Source organism: Podarcis erhardii (assembly GCF_964252035.2).
Source record: "Podarcis erhardii genome assembly, chromosome: 14".
NCBI lineage: Eukaryota > Metazoa > Chordata > Lepidosauria > Squamata > Lacertidae > Podarcis > Podarcis erhardii.
In genome coordinates this window covers 33,790,229-33,815,481 of record NC_138503.1, presented here as the reverse complement: position 1 = coordinate 33,815,481, position 25,253 = coordinate 33,790,229, and the positions used below count along the sequence as shown (strand labels likewise).

General features: G+C 42.3%; 1 protein-coding gene across 36 annotated transcripts in view; it reads left to right on the top strand.

Annotated features, from left to right (window-relative positions):
- Positions 1–25,253, top strand: part of RBFOX1 (RNA binding fox-1 homolog 1) — a 1,493,407-nt gene that overhangs the window by 1,380,532 nt on the left and 87,622 nt on the right. For all 36 annotated transcript variants that reach the window (XM_081840292.1, XM_081840267.1, XM_081840271.1 and 33 more), the window contains 3 exons: positions 524–616; positions 2,574–2,634; positions 9,220–9,273. In XM_081840292.1, the coding sequence (XP_081696418.1) occupies positions 524–616; positions 2,574–2,634; positions 9,220–9,273 (208 nt within the window). The remainder of the gene's footprint in view (positions 1–523; positions 617–2,573; positions 2,635–9,219; positions 9,274–25,253) is intronic.

The following is a 25,253-nucleotide window of genomic DNA, read 5'->3' as shown; positions in this document are numbered from 1 at the left end:
TATTTGGTTGAGTCGACTCTGCATGCCATTCAAAGTGAGCCAACTTTCTTTTCCCTCGCCATTCCCTTTTTATTTGTTTGTTTGTTTTCCTATGTGATGACATGGTTCCATTGGTTTAGGATTTTCCTTTCCTTTCTTTTTTGTTAGATTTCCTTCCCTCCTCCCCCCTGCCCCCCGCAGCGACAATTTAGATAACCAAACCAATAAATAAAAGCGAAAGGTATTTGGTGTTCATCCTTTGACTTTCTTCAGGGGATATTTAACTGATGAAAAGAGAGACAGAGAGAGAAAAGTTGTTCACGTTGGTCGCTTTATTAATTGCACATCTCGGTACGATTATAATTTTTTTTTTCTAATTTGCATGTTGCAGAAATGAAGAAGGAACAAGAACCTTTTTAATTAAAGAGAGAGAGAGAGAGGGAGAGAGAGAGAGAGAAAGACAAAGAAAATAAGCAAAGAAGTGGTCATTGTCTGAAATAATAATATGCACGTTATTTTCCCCCCTTCTCCCACCTGCATGCAGGGATTTGGTTTCGTTACTTTCGAAAATAGTGCTGATGCCGAAAGGGCGAGGGAGAAATTACACGGCACCGTGGTAGAGGGCCGTAAAATCGAGGTGCATGTTAAAAATATTTTCCTTTTCATCTTTTTTATAAATGTCTGCCTCACTCTCATTTGTTGTTTCAGATGCATCATAAGTGTCTCTGGTGTGCTTCCCCTTTCCCTTCCCATAGTTTTTTCTATATATATATATACATATGTATATAGATTCATATATGTATACATATATATTTATTTTTATATATATACATATATACACACACACACATATGTATGTATATATAAATAAAGATAATTTGGCCTTCCTTGGGTTTACTTTTAATTTTCCTTTCTTTTCTTTTTATTTTACTTTTGGATCAATTTATTTTGTAACTCTTACCATCATCCTTATTGCTGAAAGCTGTATGGCAGAAGTGTGAAAAGCTTTTAACCGTTTTGCTGTGATCTGAAAGGTTTTGTTAACTCAATGGGTGCAATAGATTTTTTTTTTTTAAAAAAAAAAGGAACAAAAATTGGAAAAAGAAAGAAAACCACACCAAAAATTAAGCGACAAAGCAAAAAAATAATAACAAAAATTAAGGTTGTTTTTTATTTCTTTTTATTTCTTTATTTCTTTCTTTATTATTTCATTTGTTTGCTTTCACTGCAGGGTTGAGGCAGGATCTACAGTGGCTTTCAAAACTATTCCCATTTGGAAATCAAATAAATTCTGCAAACTTGGGGGTGGGGGACGGGTTGGAGTCTAAAATGTTGGTTTTCATTTTAGACAAATTCCCAGTTAAATTTTCCATTGGGGGTGTAATGGGAGGGGCTAAGCCTATGAATATTTATTTATACCACCACTGGATCCCCTTCAACACTGAATTGTATTTGTTAGAATTTTAAAAGAAAAAGAGAGCGAGAAAAAAACAAAAACCAATTGAAAATGCTGTCGTCTTTTGAGTAAGATGTTGCATGTTTTGCCTTTTCCATTTTCCCCTCCTTCGACGGTAGCGCTTAGGGCCCTCACCAAACTCTCAGTAACCATGGTAACTGTATACATACCCCATGCTGGCGATGGTGCTGAATGGTAAGTGGGAAAGTCCATCCGCCGTTTCACGTATCTTTTTAAAGCGCTGATATATATATATATATACCACGTGGATTTTTTTGACTTGTCGTATTAAGTTTTCTTGATGCTCTCTTCTCTATATTTTTTTATCTATATCGGTACGCCTGTAAATTTGAGTGTCTGTTTTAAGCAAGCCTTGGAGACACTGACTGGATTGAGGATATGACTTTTGCGCACATCTTACTCAGATTGTTAACTTCCATATTGTGTTAAATAATGCACCCTCTTTTTTATCCTTTTGTTAGCTGTGGTTTTGAAAGCTTGAATGATTTTGTTAGTTTTCTTGCAATGAATCAAATGAGGCTCATGTCTTCCCAGTGTTGAATGCTACATGTTGCTTTCCCCAATGAATCCTCTCTTTGAAAGGGTTATGTTGCACAATGCTAAGATCCGTTTGTCCTTTTTATTTATTTATTTCCTTCCTTTCTTCCTTTTGGAAATTTAATTTCTCCCCCTGTACCTTGTCTCTTCCCCCCTTCTATTCCACTGCATGCCCCTTCATACAGTGTTTTTCCTTTTTCTGTTTTGAAATATTTTGTTGTTTCAGTGTTACCATGGAACAAGATGCATGCTTTTAAATCTTCAATTATGCAAAACCTTTTTTAATTTGCTTTTAATGTCTCTTTATTAAAGTTTAAAGGAGATGATGTTATTTTATTGAAATGATTTGGAAGTGGTTTTTTATATATACAAATGGCAATGACAGTAAATGTAATTATAAATAGTTTTTTTTCTTTTGTTATGCACTTTCTGCTATTTCTTATTATTTTTTATTTGGGGGGGCATATATTAAATTGCATTTATACATGACTAATACCAATAGTAATGCATGCCTTTCATTAGTATCATGGACATTCCTCTGTTGCAGAAATGGCACTGATTTACTTTTCTATGTGCTTAGGTAAATAATGCGACAGCTCGAGTCATGACAAATAAGAAAACAGTCAATCCTTATACGAATGGTAAGTACATGAATGTGTGTTCTGGGGGTATTCATTTTCCAATGTTCTTATTACATAATGCTTTATTTATATACTGCTTTCTTGACTCAAAGTGGCTAATGGCAGATTGACGGGAAAGACAAATACGAAAAATGCATAAGAAATACAACAAAACAATCTAAACAATATAAAATAGCAAAATCACCCAATGCCCATCAATCACTTTTATAAGTTGTAATCATGCTCCCACCACAGACATGATCCACATCATTCCATCTCCAACTGGGAAGCCAAGTTAACTCTCTTCTACCTTGGAGAAAGCTCTCCCTCAAACCAATCCCCCGTCTGCCTTTCCTGGACATAGCCAGGATTCAGCCCTCTGGGAAAATCTGGATGTGTGGCAACCCATGTTGCAAGTGTTAAAAAAAGCTCAACACTTTTTGAAATATGGCAGCCCTAGTCATAACTAACTTGCTTTGGAAGCAACTCTGCACTTTCCTTGTCCTGCCATCTTCTGCTGTGGCAGAAAACTGTTACTACAACCACCACCTTCCCTGGTTGCCTTTTCTGGAGTTGGTTTGAGCCTCTGAACGCTTCTTGAAGCTTCAGAATTAGACATATCAGAACTCTCCATTTGGCCTGTGTCCATAACCCTGTCGTTTTCTGAACAAATATCTTGTTTCCCTGACTCCCCTCCAGGAAAAAAAAGATGAAAGGGAAACTTTACACAGCTGATCAATAAAGCGAGCTCCCCATCACCAGCAGAGGCAGGCATCAGCCATGAAATAAAATGGACCTTGGTTTTCTTTTCTCCCTTTCTCCTACTTTTCGGAGCTCATTAATGAGATGGCTTCCATCATCGAAAGTGGGGAAAAGAGAGGCGGGTGGCTTTATTTTTTAATGACCCTGTCATATTTATCTCTCCCCATTGTGGTAAAATGAAAAGTAAAATAAAATAAGCACTTGCAGTTTGACATATAGTTATTAAGCTTGTAACAATAAATCATGGTGTTGAGGAAGCTCTGGAATTTCTTCTGCTTTTTTCCCAGGGGAAGCCCTCTTATTTTTCTCCCTCCCCTACACCACCTCTATCTGCGTATATTTGGTCCAAGTTATGCAAATAGTCAAATGGGACGCGGGTGGCACTGTGGGTTAAACCACAGAGCCTAGGGCTTGCTGATCAGAAGGTCGGTGGTTCGAATCCCCGCGACGGGGTGAGCTCCCATTGCTCAGTCCCAGCTCCTGCCAACCTAGCAGTTTGAAAGCATGAAGTGCAAGTAGATAAATAGGTACCACTCCGGCAGGAAAGTAAACGACATTTCTGGTTCGCCAGAAGTGGCTTAGTTATGCTGGCCACGTGACCTGGAAGCTGTACGCCGGCTGCCTCGGCCAGGAAAGCAGATAAGCGCCGCAACCCCAGAGTTGGTCACGACTGGACCTAATGGTCAGGGGTCCCTTTGCCTCTACCTTTATGCAAATAGTCATAATTTCATTTTGTCCAAGCATTTCTGAAATACAGGCAGCCCCTCATTTATGCAGGGGTTACGTTCCGAGCAGTGCTATTTTCCTAGAAAAAGAGGTGCCGGAACGCACCATGGACACCTCCCTCTTTCTCTTAGAATGGCAATGGCACCCACCTGAGAGGTGCCCAAACCCACCTGAGAGATGCCGGGACTGAGTTCCTGTGAGTTCCCCCTGAAGGGGGGAAAAGCACTTGTCGGTGAAATCACATATAATTGAAACCCACTGAAAAGGCCTGCAAAATCCCGGTTCCATCCCCGCTCTGCCTTGCCCTGTCCCCACCTCACCCCGTTCTGCCATTTTAGCAATGTTTCAGTGACATCTTTATGATGTTTCCAGGTGATTTCCAGGTTCAGCGCAATGTGTGTATGCAAGGTCGCACACATATTGAACACACATAAACGGGGGGGGGGGGGTGTCCCTGTGGCATTTAGAAGGGGACAGAGCGAGAGACAGAATGTTTGATTGGATCAATGCACGTTACTAACTTTGGAACCCACACATGAGTCAGATATGACATTAATGTGTTCTGTGCATGGGAGTGGGGAGACAGGGGTCCCATCTGCACTATACATTTAAAGCAGTATCATACCACTTCAAACTGTTATTGCTCTCCCCAAAGAATCCTGGGAGCTGTACTTCCTTAAGGGTGCTGAGAGCTATTAGGAGACCCCTCTGTTCCCCTCACAGAGCTGCAGTTCCCAGAGTCCCCTGCTTTGAGGGATTGATTATTAAACTACTTGGGGAATTGTAGCTATTTCAGAGGAATAAGGGTCCCCTAACAGTTCCCAGCACCCTTCAAATAGCTGGGGTTTCACATTGCTGCATTGCTTTGCTATGTTTTTAAAGTCCACAGAGGAACATCGGAAGTTGCCTTATACCAAGTCAGATATTGGTCCATCTAGCTTAATATTGGCTATAATGCTTGGAAGTGGCTCTCTAGCATTTCAGACAGGGATTTCTCCCAGCCCTAACTTCAAGATGTGGTGGATCTAACTGGCCTTGCTCCTTTGGATTCTTTCTTGAATGGAATGTTTTCATCCTCCATCCTCTTAGAATGCCTTTCAGTTTTTATTGGCTGCCATTGTTTCTGGTGCCACCTACTGTTGCCCTTCGCCTTACCAGACCCAGTTGGGCACCAACCTCCATCTAGACCAGCACTGTCTATACCACTGGGATGTGGTTCTCCAGGGCCTCTGGCCACAGGGTCTTTGCTCGCCCTGCTATCTGACTTTTTCAGTCTCCGGTCCCAGTGTTTGGACCTGACACATTCTGAATGTTGAGCACGTGTTCTGTTGCTGATCTATTGCCTTACCTCCTTCAGTTGCTCTTACTTTACGTCTGCATGAAGGACATTTTTTTTCCCTCCCCCACCTCCTTCCTCCAAAAGTTTCAACCTGAAGAGATGAGTGTTGTGACAGCAAGACAAATTCATAGAATTACACCCACGGTGGTGAATTTACCTCCTCCAGCCGCTAACACTGGGTTCCTTGGCAGTTCCTCACTCGTATATGTCAAGCTTCTCCTCACACTTGATTAACCCACACAGTTATGGGCCAGCACATACCTCATTGACAAGACAAAGTAAAGTTTAATTGCTGTTATTTTCATGATGAATGAAGTGTTTCCTGTGTGAGCTTCACCAAGTTAGATGATACAGCCATCAAATCGGGACTGGAGAGAAAATGAAATATGAGAGTGACTTTCAGCTGAGATCATCGATCTGCATCTTCCAGAATAGTCTCTTCCCCCACCCACCCATCTCCTGTCTTGGACAAATTGAGGCACCATTAGTATAACTTAAAATCCGTGGGTATCTCTCAACCTCTTCTGACAGAAAGGGCTGACAGGTGTGAAAAATCTGCCAAATTGCTCATATTTTGGATTTATACTGTTAGGAAATAAAATTATAATGGCATTCTGGAAAATTAAGCTTTTTGAAATTAAACATTTAATTTTATTCTGTTATTAAATTTATAAGATCTTTCATATTCTTTAGGCACCATAGAGGACAAATAAGATAAAATTTAACAATGAAGACCACACTCACATAATTCAGATGACAGGAACATAATAAGAAGAAGACAAAAGTAGAATTATGCAATATGCAGTAATAAATTGAGCAGTCTGTGCAAACATTCTTAGAGATGATATCAAGGATTGCATAGACCAAGGTTGTCAGCCTGGTCCCTACCACCCACTAGTGGGTGTTTCAGGATTCTAGGTGGGCGGTAGGGGGTTCTATGGCACAAGCTGAATCCTCCTTCCATCAAGCACTGGTGGGAGGTAATGAAATTTTACCATCAAGAAAGATGCATTAGTGGGCGGTAGGTATAAAAAGGTTGACTACCCCTAGCATAGACAATTAGACAAATTCATGGAGGTCAAGGCTGTCAATGGCTACTAAGCCTAATAGCCAATGTTCTACTTCTATGCTCAAAGGCAGCAATGCTTTTAAGCTGCTGGAAACCACAGTAGGGGAGGTTGCTCTTGTGCTTGAGTCCTTCTTGCAGTCTCCCCATTGGGGCATCTGGATGGCAATTGTGAGAACAGGATGCTGGACTAGATGGACCTGTGGCCAGAACCAGCAGCCCAGGCTCTTCAGATGTTCACAGATAGCAAGCAAAGCATGACTAGGAAAGCCCTTTCCCTGGCTGACACCCACCTCACCTGTTTATAGCCCTTTTGCACAGAAATGTTGATATTATTCATCATGATGTTGTCGCCGTTGCCGTTATCATTTTATTTTATCAAAAACTAACCTCAAAGTGGTTTAAATCAAAATGAAACGTCTACAAATCATGCACACAAAATTAAATATAAAACACAGAAAGACTTTTTAAAAAGTTAACATTATTATTTCATTGGTAGAATGTATTCATTTATAAACTGCTTAATACCAAAACAGACTTTTAAATTCTCTACAGAATGTAATAAATGGTTAAAGATGAAAACATACACATTTACACCTGCTTGTCCCTCTCACCAATGCCCCTGCCATTCGCCCCACATTAACCATCTAGAGCTTCGCCTTTCCACTCCATGCAACTGCTAAGTTTGCTTTTCTGAAGCCACTTCTGTTCTGCAGCCCTGCTTTGCACCCCTGTTTACACCACCTTCACCTCATGTCCATTACTCCTCCTCCCTCCTCCTACTAAAAGCATGGTAATGTACTGCATCTCTCTCCTCCCACACACTGCAACTGCTAAGCACCTCCAGGTAAGATCCTCCCCCTATTGTGTGGGCAGGTGGTCCCTCCCCCTACCTGGCCTGATCACCTTGGCAACGCCTCCCCAGGCAGGATTGGGCAATTGGCTGAGGTAGGCGGAGACCTCCAGGTATCCCACCTGGGGAAGGCGAAGCCAAACCTGTACTAATGGTGCTGCATAGGGTCCAGGGGGCTGCGTGCAACCACGCAAAGGGCGTCCCCCATTTAATGTGGGGAGCAGTCATTATGAAGGCACCATCTCCTCCTATTCTGCATATCCTTCAAAGTCTCTGCTTTCATCTTTACCCCATGCCCATGCCGTCTATTCCCTCTTTGGGGGGCACTCTGCTTTTCACCTTCACCCTTTCCTCCTCTCCTCTTCCATCCTTTTCTCTACTCTCCCTTATACACAGACCAATCCCATTTCCCTGCCACATTCTCCTCCCTATTCTGTAGTCCTCTTTGCATGCACACCCCACAAAGATTTATGTGACTATACCTTTCAGATTGGGACGCGGGTGGCGCTGTGGGTAAAACCTCAGTGCCTAGGACTTGCCGATCGTATGGTTGGCGGTTCAAATCCCCGCGGCGGGGTAGGCTCCCGTCTTTCGGTCCCAGCTCCTGCCCACCTAGCAGTTCGAAAGCACCCCTAAAGTGCAAGTAGATAAATAGGTACTGCTTTATAGCAGGAAGGTAAACGGCGTTTCCGTGTGCTGCACTGGTGCTGGCTCGCCAGAGCAGCTTCGTCACGCTGGCCACGTGACCTGGAAGTGTCTCTGGACAGCACTGGCCCCCGGCCTCTTAAGTGAGATGGGCGCACAACCCTAGAGTCGGACACGACTGGCCCGTACGGGCAGGGGTACCTTTACCTTACCTTTCAGATGAATGCAGTCTTAAGAGGAAGCCCACAAGGGGGGAGGGAGGAAAAACGGGGGAAAATAAGGATATGTTTTTGGAAAATATGTTTTGGTATAACTTTGAATAAATAAATAATAAAAAAAGAGGAAGCCCACAAGTTAGTTTGCCCAGTTAGAGAAGATTCCATTCTTTTGATGGATGTTGCACATATATGAGTGTTTGTTTGGTCTTCTAAATTACTACATTGAATCTACACATGAAGAAGCTGAGAAATGGGAGACGTTTTAAGTACAGTGACAAGGGAAGACGGCTAGAGGGGGGAAATTCGTTTTTAACAATGGCAGGGGTTTGAGTAAAGTTGGGATGGAAAGACATTGAGAGGAAAATGGAACTTTTAAACAATAGCAGAGTTTTGAGTAAAGCTGGGATGGGGAAACATTGAGGGGGAGTTCGTTCCATTTGGAGTTTTTGTTCTTAACGTTGAACAAACCCATTTTAACAAAGAGAAATTGCAGAGATAACACAGAAACCAACAAGCACAACATAGTTTCCCCCCAACACCCTTCTCCATGTACTTAAATCTGCCACCTCCCCCATATCATAGCCACTGCTGTTGCGCATCTTGCCTTCTCTTTTGACCCCCCCCCCCACCTTGATTTCGTGCAAATCCAGGATTATGACGGGACACTACAAATCTTCCAATGGGGGCTGCACAATGGTAGCATTACATTTTTATGTATATAAAAGGAGAAATAAAATAAATAAACAACAGCAGCAAAATTAAATCATGATAATTTACTGCTATTCATGATTCATTTTGCATATCCAGATGATATTAAAGGGATACCCCTTGGACCATCTCTTCCAAACTGCCATCAAGCATATAACTGCCTTCAGTTACAACCATTTTTATGAGCTGTCACATTTAAAAACAAATAAACAAAGCAATCTGTAATATTTATGATCCCACACTATAACCCTAGTGCATTTTCTTTTGGTTTTTTATGTCTTTACTGTAGGTTGGAAATTAAATCCAGTGGTGGGTGCTGTCTATAGTCCAGAATTCTATGCAGGTAAGCAGATACCATGCATTTTGTGGGTGTTTTGGAACAGCTTCACCCCAAATAGTGATTTTCTTGCATTCAATGATATCTGTTAATACACTTGGGAAGTTGAGTTTCAGTGTTGCTAAGTATATAATTGGCATGCATTTTATTTGCTTAAGAAAGGGAAATGGTACACTGAGGAGTGCAGCCAACTAAGTTTTAGTCAGAGCAATTCCACTGAGATAAATAAGCACAACTAAATCATGGCCATTAATTTCAATAGGTCTACTCATATGACTCTGCTCATTGTTGTCCGGATCTTAATAACATGTGGTTTATCTTTGTTCACGACACTGGCTCCACACAGTGGGGGGGGGGAGTATTTGATCCCCTGCTAAATTTGCCCGTTTGCCCTCTGATGAAGAAATGACCAGTCCCTAATTTTAATGGTAGGTTTATTTTAGCTGTGAGAGACAGAATAACAACAGGAAAACCCCCAGAAACCCAGAAGACAAAAGTCAGAGATTGATGTGGTTTTCCTGTTGTTATTCTGTCTCTCACAGCTACAATAAACCTACCATTAAAATTATGGACTGGTCATTTCTTCTTCAGAGGGCAAAGGGGCAAATTTAGCAGGGGATAAAATACCCCCCCCCTCACTGTACAGTCCATTCCAGAACTCCGTTCGACATCTAAAACGTTCGGAAACCAAAGCGTGGCTTCTGATTGGCTGCAGGAAGTCCTTTCGGACGTCCGGCTTCCAACAGAACATTAGAAAACCGGAACACTCACTTCTGGGTTTTGATTGTTCGGGAGCTGATTTGTTCGGGAGCCAAGGCGTTTGAGATCCAAGGTATGACTGTATTTGGAAGATTAAGAGCTGCACATTACTGAAGACAGAAGGCTAGTGTCAAAAAGAAGCATCCCTGTGTCACATTTTCCCTGGACCCCCCCCCCCAATGTTTAGTAGTCCTTTGTGCATAGATCAGGGGTGGGGGTGTCATGCCAAGGTGTGTGAGAATATGCCCCTCTCAAGGCCATGGCCCCTCTCCCCAGGACATATCCCTCTAGTGTTTTTGCCTGACGGAAATGAATCCTTGAACTCTGATAGTGCCTGTTGCTTGTCCAAGATGGATAGAGTGTATGATTGTAAGCAGAAACAATCTACCTGTACCAAAGGCACAATTTGCATGTGTTGCTCCACCTGATTTTGCCTCTGGCCACTCCCACCACTGGCACGTTATCCTTGGAAGGTTGTTCAGAACTGAACGTGGCCTTCAGGCTCATCATCAGATTGTACATTTCCCCGTGCTTCATACCACATCACTGCCTGCTACTGATGGGGACAAGGAAATGTCTCCCAACAAGGACTGGAAGTTTGGGCAAATAATTCAAGACAGGGATGACATTTTCTAGGTCAGGTTCTTGTCCCTGGCAACGAGGAGTTGTGCCTGCCAATTATAATTCATTCCAGAGCTTAGATGAGGCTTCACTCTATCATTCAAGAATTGTTTAGGGATGTAGTCAGAAGTCAGAAATCAGAAATGCCCCATTAGGTCCAACCCAACCCACGATACCAGAAGCAATCCCACCCTCCTCCAGTAAGGAATTATCCAATCCACTCAAGTATTAGATTCGTTGTGGTGAATCATTTCATTTATTTTCAAATTTCCTACCCCTCCCCAATGCTACATGCTGTTTGGGTAAAAGGAAACAGCATATGGTCTGTCATCTGTTTGTCTACCTGCAGATTGGAGCAGTACGTCACTCTCTAGCATTGCTTTTCTTAACTTGGGTCCCCAGTTGTTCTTGAACTATAACTCCCACAATCCCTGGCCACCGACCATGCTGGTTAGCATGACCAAAAAGCAGCACCTTGGGTAGAGCTGGAAAGCAGGAAGTAGGCTCAGACCTGACCTCAGTAGTGGTCCCAAGGGCACTTTTTCGCTTTTTCCAGTATAAGTAGGGTTGCCATATTTCAAAAAGTAAAAAAGGGGGGAGGGGACACAGCTTTTGGAGCTATTTCTGATGCTTTTTCCATCGCATTGTCATACATCAAGATTTCCCTGACATTTTGCCAAATGCAAAATGACCCTCTGATGCCATTTTTACACCCAGAAACCAGGAAATCGGGAATTTTCCTGACGTATGGCAAGCCTAAGTATAAGTGAGCAAATCAGCAAAATTCTGTGTTTGGGGATAGTGTTCAGGTGAATGCTAGACCCACCTCCAGCCTTGACATAAGGTTGTGTATGTGCCATAGGTGTGTGTGTGTATATACATGCACATGGGGGTGTCTCATTATGCACAGGGGACATAGCACCCCTCCTTGCTAAAGGAGTCTTCTCAAATATTAAAGTATTCCCTTCACACTGCCATCAATTGGCATTTAGCTAGTAAATAAAATATAGCAATTGTCTTTGTTAGTATAAAAACAAACCTACTCAACATATAGTTGTATTGTTCCATTAAAAAAACAACAACCTGAGCTTCAGTTCACACATAGTTGTGCACAGACATGATGCCATATTCAGCCACCACCATGCTTTAGTTATGGAGGTCTGGGCCCAATCAAAGGCTCATGTATGTACATATGTATGTATGTCCCTTAGGTGAAATATATAAATGTAAGAAAATAAAGTAAACCCTACATGGAGAAGGGTCTGGGATGGTCTGTGTGAAGGAGCCTGAAGATGGAGTCCAGTGGAAGGTCTGGGGGAATTGGACAAGAGATAACAAAAAAAGGCAATACAATAGCAACCTTCAAATACCTAAATGGCTGTCACATAGATGATGGAGGAGATTTGGTTTGTTGTTGTTGGTCTGGAGGCTAGGGATTGAACAATGGGTGTAAATTCCAAGAAAGGGGCTTCCGTCTAACCTTTGGGAAGAGCATCTGTTCAACTGTGAAACAGCCTGCCTCTGAAGGAGCCGGTCTCTTCTTTATTAGAGGCTTTTGAGCAAATGCTAGATGACCAGCTGCACTATATGTTTAATGCAGTATCATACCATTTTAAACAGTCATGCCTTCTCCAAAGAATCCTGGGAACTGAGAGTTCCCTGGGGAGAGGAATTGACTGGTAAACCACTCTGAGAACTGTAGCTCTGTGAGAAAAACAGGGGGCCTCCTAACAGTTCCCAGCACCATTGCTGAAGACTTTCAGCCAGTGCATGCTTCAGTGGTATGACGTCAGAGCATAAGAAAAGTCCTGCCAGATCCGAACTTATGTCCATCTTGTTCCCACACAAGAGATAGATGGATGCAGCTATTTCTGGTCTTGGTTACTGTCAGGGAACTGCCATCAGAACAGGGGCGGGAAACAGAGGGGCAGTTGTGTTGCAGGGAGCCTCCGAAAATCTTGCGAAACAGTTCCTCTTCCGGTGATGAGGAAAATCCCACCTCCAATGGGGAAGAGGTGAAAGGACCAGAGGATGCTGGTGGGAGCCTCAGCACCACTAAGAGGCCAGGAGGGAAGCACGCCCCTTCCGTCACCCACCCTGCGCAGAGGGAAGGAAAAGGCTGGGTGTGACGAGGCTTTTATGCTGGAGAAGGTCCAGGAAACAGGCACTTCCGGATTGTGCTAGCGATTGAGGCAGACATGAACTTTGGGGTTTTGCACTGTGAATAGTTTGCACCTAAATAAAACCTGTAAAAGACAGGTTGGAGTCCTGCCTGGTTACTCATGAGCAGCCACACTTGCCATCTAACAGTTACCCATAAGTCCATTCTGTTCTGTTTCTGCATTAATATGAGGTGTTTTTGTTTGCTTCTTAAAGCATCCAAGTATTTAAATTCATATATTAATATGGCTTTAACAGCATGTGGATGTCTTCTCAGAAGTACAATTTGCATTGCTGCTGCTGCTGTTACAATTTATTAGCCATCCTTCACCCTAAGGTCCCAGGTCTGGTTACAATTAAAACACAATATTACTATTTAAATGCAATAAGATACAGTATTAAAAACAGATTAAAACTGCTTAAATAATAGAAAAAGTTAGTCCTAAACATTATTATTATTGATTTATTAAATGGGCACTGTACACTAAAGATTTTTAAAAAAAAAAATTCAAAAGATCCAGTTCTCCAGCTGGGAAAGCTTTTCTAGAAAATTGATTCTAGAAAGTGCAGATAGTAGGCCAATATTATTGGCCTACCCTTTTGCGCCAGACAGTTTGGGATATGAAGGAAGACCGGAGCAATATCTTGTTTTGTCATACATCTGTCTTCAGCTCTAGATAACAGTGTTCCTGTAACTTTAATCAAATTTACTATGTACCCACCTTAGTCAAACAGAGCCCATCCTGAACAGATAAATCAGAGACCTTGGTCACTTGATAGAAATGGCTTTGGGTTAATGACAAATATCATAATATGCCCATAGTATAATCATCGATTTTTCTCTCTCAAGCTTCTGTTGAATTAACTGTCCAGTTTCTAATTGCCTTCAAAGAGTAGGCCACAAAGAGTTCACATATTTTGAACATTAAAATCAATACTTTCAATCTCTCTAGAAGGTAATTTTCTTAATTTACTGGACTTTCCTCTAACATTTATTTTGTCTCTTAATTTAAAAAATGGCAGGTTATTGATTTTGGCATGCAGCCTCATGAAGTTCCCTGGTGAAATTTTATAGTCAAGCCTGGGGTATTTGGCCCTTCTAATAGAAATCTATAGTTACCATTAGAATGGTATTAATTTGGCAGTGCAAATGATAATGTTTGCCCTGCCAATAAAAGATGTAGAGTTTCTTTTGGTGTTCTTCTAATTACTGGTATGGATGCATGCCTTAGATCAGGAGTGGCAAAGCTTCCAACCCCTTTTTCTTTTTGGTTTGAAGGATTCATTTGCTCTTGGGCACAAGCCAGTGGTAGGCAGCGCCAGAGGTGGGCAGAGCAGTGGATGTTAACTGTTACCTTTGCACAGTAGACTACACTCCAGCCATACAAAAGCCAGTGGTTTATACAGTGGTTTATACACCCCACACCCTATTCACATCTCTTCATTATCTCCTCAGGCAAGTAAGAGGCATTATCACAGTTCAGCGGCCCATTTCATCCAGCCAAAAACTCTCAAGGAGAGTATAGAGATGAGTGTGGCCTTGATGGAGGAGTAATGAGACAAAGTACAGTGAGAGCACACCCACCCACCCCAAAAATGTGTCAGTTTTGAGGCAACAATAAAGTTGACTTAGACCTAGTTTTGTTTTGTAACTGCACATGAAAATCCCTGTGTTAAAGGACCTGTGGAAACACAAGGAACTTGTTCAGGTCGCAGTGCTCTAGTGGAAATATTAGCATACTCCATTTCCAAAGAAAGAATACTATTTCCAAAGTGCATGTTTAAAGTTCCTTTTACAACAATAGATCATCACAGAGCTCTTATCTGTTCTTGGAGTGTGCTATTCAACAGCTCTGGGAAGTGGGTCATGGTTGTTGTTGTTGTTTTGTAACTTTATTTATTTAAAATAACAAAGAAACATCAAACTAGGTCATTATTATTCCCCCTTTTTACATACAGGGAGCTGAGGCTAACATAGTGCCTTCCTTGTTGCAAGCGTAAGCCTTGAATCCAAGACTTTCGCACTGTACATTGATATCCCTATGACATGACAGCTGCAATATGGTGTGTTGGTTAAAAAGGGTAGGATTAGCATCTGAGATGTAGAATCATAACTGAAGATGACTTCAGGATAAGACTGTGAAATCTCATGAAAGACAGCAGTGTGATGGAATGCTTGGATGGTGAGGGAGACGCTGGTTCCTATCACAACTCAGAAAGGACATTTTCTGAGTGACGTTGGAATGGTCACTAATCCTCTGCCCTAGTCTACTCCACATGGCTGTTGTGAGATTAAAATGGAGGAGGAAACCATGTATGTTGCCTTGAACCTTTTCCAGAAAAGGTGGAACATAAAGGTGGGCCACCCTTGGGGTACTGTGTTTTTTAGGGTGGTCTCACCCATGACTCATGACTGGCCTTCTGAAGGTTGCCCAGAAGGGATTGTTGGCCCTTGGGCTGGAAAGGTTTCACCACCCCTCTTGTAGGGTATTCTGGGAAGTCCCCTATGGCACCCACCTCAGTTCATACAGTGTGCAGAAAGTGCTGTTGGGCCTCAGACTTGTTCTACGTGAATTGAGTATGCATAAAGCATGCCCATACACCCCCAGGAATATAGGGAGCTGCCTTCTTGGTCCATCTAGTTCAGTATTGTCTATACTGACCACTGGCTTTCCAAGATTTCTGCCATCGAACATACCCAACTCTCCCTGAAGATGTGGAGGACTGAACCCGGGACCCTCTACAGGCAAATCTACTACTGAGCTATGATTTTTGCATTAATGACCATAGCTGTATCTTTGCAGTTCAGGGAGAGACTTGTAGTGGTAGACAAGCTGTCTTTAAGAAAAGTTTATCCTCCTTTGTAGATTCCCCCCGCCCCATTGAGGAACCACTGATAAATTTCCATGAGACCTCAAGGTTTACTGGAACACCGGCTAAAAATGCTGTGGTGATGTTAGGAAGAACTGTAAAATAGTCTTACAGATTTGGTGCAGAGTGGTGTTGAAATAGTTGAGATGGCTTGTTTGATTGATGCCAGTTTGACTGATGACTATCAACCACAGAGTGCAATATGACAGTAAACATCAAGGTAAAGGAAGTTGTGTTTTAGATCCCAACATTGTCATGTTAAAGCAATGTTGCATGGAAAATCCAAAATGCTTCATAGTCAGAGTGAGAAGTTCTCTCCCCCCCCCCCCCACTACTAAATGATGAAAAATTTGGCCACTTTGGAAATAAAGATGATATATCTGCAAAGAAACTGTTGATTTAAAATATCTTTAATCTTGATAAATAAGTTTTTTTAAGGGTAGAGAAAGAAAAAAAGAAAGAAAGAAAGAAAGAAAGAAAGAAAGAAAGAAAGAAAGAAAGAAAGAAAGAAAGAAAGGAGAAGGTTATACAAAGCTGTCAGTCTGGCACTGATGAATGGCGAAATCACCCATTTCTCAATTGGTGGTGAAGACACACACCACAAGCCTTTACCGTGTTGTACATCATAACTGCCAACTCATTTCTTTGATTAAATATTCCATCAGTGCAGGCTATAAGGCGGCAAACCTTAACAAGATTCATACAACACACCTCTTGAATACGCATAACTCACTTCCTTGGAAGGGGAGCACCCTGCTTGTGGAAGAAAATTAGAATGGAGCTCAATTACTCCGCAAGACGAGATCAAGAGACAAAAGCGGGAAGTGCAGACCCCCCCCCCAAAAAAATGCAATGCAAATTTAAGATATAGTTATGTCTTGACAACTCCAAGCTGACAATTAAAGTCAAAAGTGGAGCCGCTCAGTGTAAATCAACTCCGAAACCTTGAACATCGTAATAAATGGCAAGGGCTACTTCCATCTTCCTCCACCGCCCACAATTATTTGGTAAAAGCAGACTTCTTATTCTTACAGGTTAGGCTGCTGTAAAACTTCAAAAACTAAGAAATGTTTAATGACATTTCTAAATCCACTCACCTGGGAGTGAGCCCCATTGATTCTAATGGAATTTACATATGAGTAGACATGTAATTGGGTTGCACAATGAACCACTGGAATTCTTTCAGCAAGACAAGGCATCTTTCTTAAACTCAAGTTGGTCACTAGAGCTTTTCATATTGAAGTGTTGGCATGCTGAACAGAAGCTTCGTGGTGGGTTAGGCGGAGCTTCTGTACTCGCTTCCTGTTATGTGGGTCGCTGTTGTTTACCAGGAGGCATTGGGGTATGGTGGTGGGGAGTTCAATGAGATGCAAATGCACTGAAGTGTGCACCAGATTGGCTCTACCGTTGCAATCGCAACACACAGATTCCCCCACTTCCTTGCCTCTTGCCTCTCCTCCCTGGTAAGGCCCACTTGCTGGAAAGCTAGCACAATGGCTCTGCCCCTTACAGCCAGCTGCTTCTGCTGCTGATAGAGGTGCAGTCTAGAACGATGTGAAATTGGTCTCTCAAAGTTCTGCACCCTAATTGGGGACAAGAACATTATTTCTCTCTCTTTGGGGGAGGAACTACTTCATCATTTTTTTCTTGGGGGTGAGAGGCATTTCCCAACAATTCATCAGGTGGTGGACTGAAGATCCACATTCAACAACATTCTCCCACACACCCTTACTGTGTAGTTGTGTTATCCTGACTGTAATGCTAGCTCTTGTCTACCATTTTCTAATGTTCCTTTTACCCTGGAGAACCTGCTTCTCTATGGCAGGGGTCAGCAAACTTTTTCAGCAAGTGGCCAGTCCACTGTCCCTCATACCTTGTGGGGGGCCGGACTATATTTTGAAAAAGAAAAAAAAAATGAATTCCTATGCCCCACAAATAACCCAGAGATGCATTTTAAATAAAAGCACACATTCTACTCATGTAAAAACATGCTGATTCCTGGACCGTCCGCGGGCCAGATTGGGCTGGATCCAGCCCCCGGGCCTTAGTTTGCCTACCCATGTTCTATGGAACTGGGGCTTTTAGACTGATATGCCAGCATGTTGCCCTAAATTTAATTTATGTCAGTGGGGCATGGTGTAACTCACCCTTTACACACATACCTGCTTCTGTCCCTCCATGAAAATTACAGTAAAGAATTGTATACCGTCCCAAATTTTGTCAGCTTTCTCCCACAATTTTCATGGTTAAGGAGACTGCAAACAATTTTTTTTTCCTGCAACCAAAAACACAGAAATGAGTGCTAAACTTGTGATATGTTTCATTAGTTTTCCGGAAGTGGCTTCTACATTGTGCGAAAGCTGAAATCTAATGCAGAAATTAACAATTAGTAAATTGTTGGGGAAATGCAGTAAACTGAATGCCACTTTCATTGCTGTTACTAGTAGAAATGGATGTATAGATTGTCATTTGGAACTCATGCAGTCCTATGCATTTGTTTCGTAAGGGGTGTACCCCCATTTGTTTCATTAATTATTAAATTAATGTACATGCCTAGTGCCGATGGAAAGCCAGATGGGTGCCTCAATGCAAACTTCTTGAACCAAGGGAAGCTGTAGATCTGGGGACTTCACAGTAAGGTTCTGGGTTTGTTGCAAAATCCTCTATACAGATTGGGATCAGGTAATTTTGTTGCTCATTGAGTTCCTCAATGCACTCTGTGTCGTGCTGTCCATGAGGTCGGTTCAGAAGCTGCAACTGGTGCAAAATGCAACTGTCTTGACTGTTCAATGGGAGAGGATACAGTGGAACCTCGGGTTACGTACCGCCCTCTTGATGAACACTTCGGGTAATGAGCTCCACTAACCCAGAAGTAGATGCCCCCTTGTCCCAGGATGCGAGTGGAAGCTGCGCACCGGTGGCAGCGGGAGGCAGCATTAGCAAAAGCATGCCTCATGTTAAGAATGGTTTCAGGTTAAGAATGGACCTCTGGGATGAATTAAGTTTGTAACCGGAGGTACCATTGTACTGCCCAAACATTACCCCACTGTTGGCAGAATTGCACTGCCCGCCACATAGCTACCGGGCTAATTTCAAGATGCTGGATTTAGTGTATAAAGTCTTTGAAATTTTCTGCCATTAAAAGTGGAGCCTTCAATGTGGGGCTTCCTTAGGGTTCAATTTATCCCCCATGTTGTCTAACATCTACATGAAACCACTGAGTGGGGTCATCTGGAATTTTGGAGTAAGTTGTCAGCCTTATGCTGATGACACACAGCTCTACTTTTCCTCTCCATCTGCAGGTGAGGCAGTGGAAGTGCTGGACCAGTATCTTGCCTTGGTAATGGACTAAATGAGAGCCAGCAAAGTGAAGCTCAGTCCAGATAAGACTGAGGCACTGTCAGGGGGTGGTTCCCTAGACCGGATGGATGGGAGGTTGCCTGCTCTTAATGAGGTTACCCTCCCTCTGAAGGAGGGGGTACATAGCTTGGGGATACTCCTGGATCCTTTGCTGTCACTTGAAGCTCAGGTGGCCTCAGTGGCTTCGGCTGGTGGTCCAGCTGCACTTCTATAAAGATAGGGATAGCATAACTTCTGTTATCTATGCTCTGGTAACCTCTAGGTTAGATTACTGCAACACATTATACATAGGCCTGCCTCTGAAGACAGTTCAGAAAATGTATTTATATCCTTCCTCTCCCCCAAGCTGCGATCCCAGGTGATTTACAACATCTAAAACATTATTATAAAATACATTTAGAGTAAGCCCCAGCAGCAACCCAGTGACCAGCATCACCTGTTCCTTAGATTTCAAAGGGTGCCTGAATAGGAAGGTCTTGGCCTGTCAGCAGAAGGATAGCAAAGAGGGAGCCAATCTCAGTGTTATTGGGAACAACTTGCACAATATGACAGCAGCCACAGAAAAGGCTCTCTCTTGTGTCACCACCAACCATGCTTCTGATATTTATGGGACCAAGAAAAGGTGCTCACCTGGGGAATTTCTCACCCAAGCAGGTTAATATAGTGAAATGTGATATTTCTGGTAGTCTGGGCCCAAGCCATATAGGGCTTTGAGTTGTGCCTGGAAATAGACTGGTAACCAGTGAAGTTGTTTTAACAAGGAAGTAATACGTTCCCTGTAACTGGCCCCAGTCACCAGTCTGGTCTACAGGTTTCCGCTTAAACTTTGCCCTATCCAAGTCACTTAGATCCTTGGTAGCATCACCTCCATGATTGTTTCCTCCCTTCCCCCTGAGGGCTGCTCTCAAGTCTGAACAGTAATTGCACAGTTGTTGGCAATATGATTAATACATGTAGAGCATTGTTGTACAGTTGCTCAGTGCCCTGTATTCCCTCAGCAGATTAGTACCTTAACACCAATTATTTGAGAGATCCACTGGGAGGGACAAGCTTAGCTAAAGGACTTTGATTCTTGAAATATTGTTGGGAATGTGGCTAATGCTTTGCAAGGCTATGCATTGGATCAGGTTCGTGATTTGCAGCAGTTCAAGAGCTGAGGAACATGATATGACATGTTGCATGATGCAGCTCTGTCAGGGAATGGTGAATTTTAATGCTCCCCCATGAAAATCCATCAAGGCATTCCTCATGACATACATGCATGAGACTGCGCCTTAATAGCATGCAAAGAGCCCTGTTGGATTAGGCCAAAGCCCCATCTAGTCCAAAGTTCTGTTCTCACGGTGGACAACCCACATACTCAATGGCAATCCTTTGTATAGGTGGATCATCCACTCGTGATCTGCAGTGCCTAGCATTCAGAGGCAAGCTGCCAAAGATATTGAAGGTTTTATATATAGCCATCAAGACACGTAGCCACCACCACAGTCATTTAGGTATCCTGGTCTCAAGCTGCCTAAGGCTTTGTGCACCAGGACCAGCATCTTGAACTTTGACTGATAGCTAACTGGCAGCAGCAGTGGCATAGCATGACGTCAGTATCCTTTCCCAATGAACAGTCAAGGTGCTGAATTTTGCAGTACCTGCGGTTTCTGGGCCAACTTCAGGGGCAGCCCCACATAGAGCACTTTGCTACACTCCAGTTTTACTGAAACAGCTGTTAAAAGGCACTCCTGGCCACTGAGGTTACCTAGAGAGAGTGACACAGGAGCACAAGAGGAGCACCCTGCTGTCTTGGAACCTGCTCCTTCCAGGGAAGTACGACCCTGAAGAAGGTGATGTAGACATTATTTCCCCTACAAAACACACAGGCTAATGGTATGATAAATAGTGTTCGATTAACCCTGACCTAGATCTAAATGTATAACCAATTAACTAATTTTAATTTCTCAAAATAATAACAGCTGTTGGCATTTTTCTTTGAATAATCCTTATTTAGCTTCCATAATAGTGTACATTTTAATGAAAAACTCATTAGAATGTAACATAGAGCATAATTAATTCTGGGTGATTCTTTCTATGTAAATAGCTACTGCAGATGCCGGATTCCATTTTCTGCTGGCTTTATTAATTTTTCATACACCAATATTTCAGCTGTAATGGGTTGTAACAGCTCCTCAGAAGTTTTAGGAATGCATTAACTATCATCAGAGTTGTTAATCTAGCTGGGGTTTTTTTACCATTTGTATGATAATACTTCAACACTATGTTATTAGTGTTTTGTTTTGTTTTTTTTTAAAAAAATGGCAACAGCTTTATTTTTTAAAAAAGGTTCTGAAACGTCTATATATAATTAACATAAGTAATATTAAACAATATCAGGTTAATTTGTATGTATTTAGAAAGCAACTTAATCCATTTTGCTAACAGCATCCTGGAATAAATTTGCTAAGGGTGGGATGGGTTGGAAAAGAAGAAACAGACTTTTTTATTGTAAGAAAAAAGAAGCTACAAGAGAAGAAACAAACTAAACAACAAATGAGAGAAATAACTATGCTTGAAATATAATAATATTCTGTAAACCGTAATAGATTGTGTTTTGGTACTGTGATCTGGTATTCTTCATTTCAAACATTACCTCATCTGAAAACTTCCTAGGTTTAGGTAGTCCACTTTTCAGAAAGAAGGGACAGAATCTCAGACCCAGGGGCTGAATGTTGCCCTCCAAGACTCCTCTTCTGACCCTCAGGACACTTCCCAAATCACATCCCTCATTGTTCCTGGATTGCATCCTGCTTGGGTGTTTTTGCCGGAGTTGTCTTTACATTTTGATAATGCTTCCTTGCTTCCGGCAGACAATTCACCCTGTGTTCTGTTGGCAAAACCTATTTGGTGTTTCACAACTTTCTGACTAGTTGCAGGACCTTAGCCAGACCTAGCAGAGTACACGCAGAATCAACGGAAGCAATTGGCAACTTGGCTGCAGACAGGATAGACGAAGTAGGAACCAGGAACTTGTAGTTAGGTGTTTATTATATACAGTGGACTATTTACAGGAACAGAACAGGGATCTTTTGCTAGCTCTCTCATACACGACTCCCAACTCCCAACCTTCAACTCCTACACTGACACACAGAACTCTGAACCCTGAAATACTGAACTAACACATTCCACTTAGTAAGCCATTAATTATCACTCCCTTGAGAGAGCTTGACCAATCAGGGAGCGGTCTCCATATCTCTGTTATCACCAGGGAGACTTACTCCTTCAAATTGCCTTCTGGCTGTCTGCCAAACCTTAATTGACTCTGTGTGAGTAGCTGCACATACACAGTTTCCCAACAGTTCTGTATGCCCACCATGCACCCAACTATCTCTGTTGCTACTGATCCCCCTGCCTCTAGAGAAGTATTATCGGCACAAGAACATAGCTTTACATCAGCCTTATAAGGGACTGTTTACCTCTTCCTCAAATGGCCCCTCTCCATCCCCAAGACCTTCATTCTCCCTGAGAGCAGGGGAATTAACCGTCATGTGAGTGGGACACACTTATACCATCCCTGAAGGCCTCAGACCTCCAGCATCTCTGCTTCCGTTAGCTTTTTCAGGTCTGCTACTTTGGCCTCAAAGAGAACATTGCAAGAGAGCCAGGAGCTCATTGCACATTAATAATAATAATAATAATAATAATAATAATAATAATAATAATAATTTATATCCCGCCCTCCCCAGCCGAAGCCGGGCTCAGGGCAGCTAACAACAATAAAACAGTACAAAAGTACAACACAAGCAACACTCTAAAATCATTCATTATAAAATTAACATTGGGCAAAACCATGACTTCTGTCCAAAAGGGAGATAGTTATATATGTATATAACAGACAGTGCACAACACTGGAAAGCCCCACACACCCCTGCTGGCTTCCTGTCTGCATTATTGTTTTTGTAGTTTACATTTGAACTCTGATCATGCTTCTTGCTTGCCTAGATGGAGGGTAGAGAAGGGTGTATGAGTAAATTAGTATTTGTTGCCCACCACACTTTTGCCCCTGGACCCGCCTACCTCTGGCACATTGCCCTCAGAAGGAAAATGTTCCACATCCCTGCCTTAAGGCCTAGGTGCCATTCTTTCAGCCTCAGTTGCCCATCTGTATCACAGGGGTAAAATCCCATCTATTTGGCAGGACTGTCATGAGAATCACTGAGCGAATGTGCATGAAGTGCTTGGAACAGTGGAAATGGGATATACAAATGCAAAAGTACCATTAAAAAAAATGTCCCTTGATTAATTGGATGTCCAAGATCACCTAGTGAGCAATTAGTTACATCTTGTCACCCTGGCGTCTTTACCATTAAGGTAGTTAATGAGGATATTTTTCTCATTAACCATTTCAGTGGCAAATGTGTGGATGAAATGGGGATTCTGATCAACACCTTTGCACATTCAGTGAGTGAGGAGGTATGGGATTGTTGTGGCATGCTTAGCCCTAACCTACACACATTCACTGGAACATCTAAAGAGCCACTGCATATGCAGCTATAAATACAGAGAGTTCCCTCTGTGTGACTGGGAAACCCTTGTAAAGTAGTATTCCAGATCACTTAGAGCCTAACTACATGTTACCCTAGAAGCATTGCTTGCAATCACATAATGTTTTCTTTTCTTTTTAACACTGTGGCAAAAAAATCCCTCTGCGAGTTTTCCCCCTGACCATTCCCCATCAATCAACAAGAGAAGAAAGGGCATTTGAAAATTATTTAAGGGGAGAGAACAAAGCAGTGAAATTTGCATGGGTTGGATGTAAGGCTTTTGCTGGGCTTATCTTACTTTCGATATGGCCATGAGGTGTTTGTGAGTCTTCTTTCTCACATTCTAACAAATCAGTCTGCACTCTGCAGCCTTCCTTAGTGCCCACATTTCAGTTAAAATCCAGAAGACATCATGAGATGACTTCTCTCATGGGGCTTTTTTCAGATCTGGAAGTGGGAACAGTCAAGGAGGCTGCAGAGTGCCAGAGAAATATTTGATGGAAAGAAAAGCACACACACTGTCCTTGTCCGTCTCATAATGATAAAATCTGCTGAAAATCTGCACCCCTTGAAATTCTAAAGAACTTTCCAAGTGCCTTGAGAATGAGGCAGAAAATAAGAAGGCTCATTTGCAGAGGAAGAAACCCTTTGAGAAACTGGAGGACATGATTTTAACACAGCACTATTTCCCCCTTTAATGTCTATTAATTGTAACGGGTATACTCTGAGTATGAGTAACACTGGATACATCCCACAGTTTTTTAAAAAATCTATTAGCCACAATGGCTGTGTTCCACCTTCACTATTGGAGGCAGTATGCCTCTGAGTGGCAATTGTTGGAAATCACAAGTAAGGAGGGTGCTATTGTGCTCAGATTCTGCTTGCAGCCTTCCCATTGAGGCCACTGTGGAAGAAGATGCTGGACTACATAGGCCTTTGGCCTGAACCAGCATCCAAACTCTTATTTCATTCTTGTGTAGTCAAAGGAGGTGTGGGGAAAGGGTTAACCTTAAGAGCTGTGTAAAAATATGAGTATAGTTGAATAAATTGAGGGTGAGTGTAGCAGCATGATTGGTGTATGGGTGCAAATACATTTTTAGCTATCCTGTAAGGTGTAGAGAATCATAGGATTAATAACACAGAGCAAACCGGGGTGAAAAGGAAGATGGTATCTTGGGTAGAGTGAACATTTTATGCAGTGATAAGAAAAGGGTCTAAAATCCCCCCATTTGTCTAATACTTAAAGGTATACAAGTCCTTTGTGTTCAGTTATCTTAACACTGGAGGCAACTGAACTACATGTTAAAGTCCACAAAATGTATTGCTCATCCTTTCTAAATGAGAGCTCACTGAAGAAAACAACCCCTTCCCTTCAAAATACCTTCCACTCTGAAAAATAACCCACCACACTTGGTCATTGGATGGAATGAACATTAGTCTGGACCTTTTTTTGGGGGGGGGGAGAGAGAATTGATAGGACAGATTCAACATCAGCCTAGATGTGGAAAGAATTTGAGAAAGAGAGAGAGAGAGCAAGTGGCCACTTTTACTACTCGGGGATGTACCTGTCCTGGCCTCCCAACATGAAATTAATATATATTGTACATTGGGATGGTTGGAGTGTCAAATTGTCGGTATGTAATGCAGGCTGCAGCCCCAGTCAGTGCTAAGCGAAAGCCATTTAGT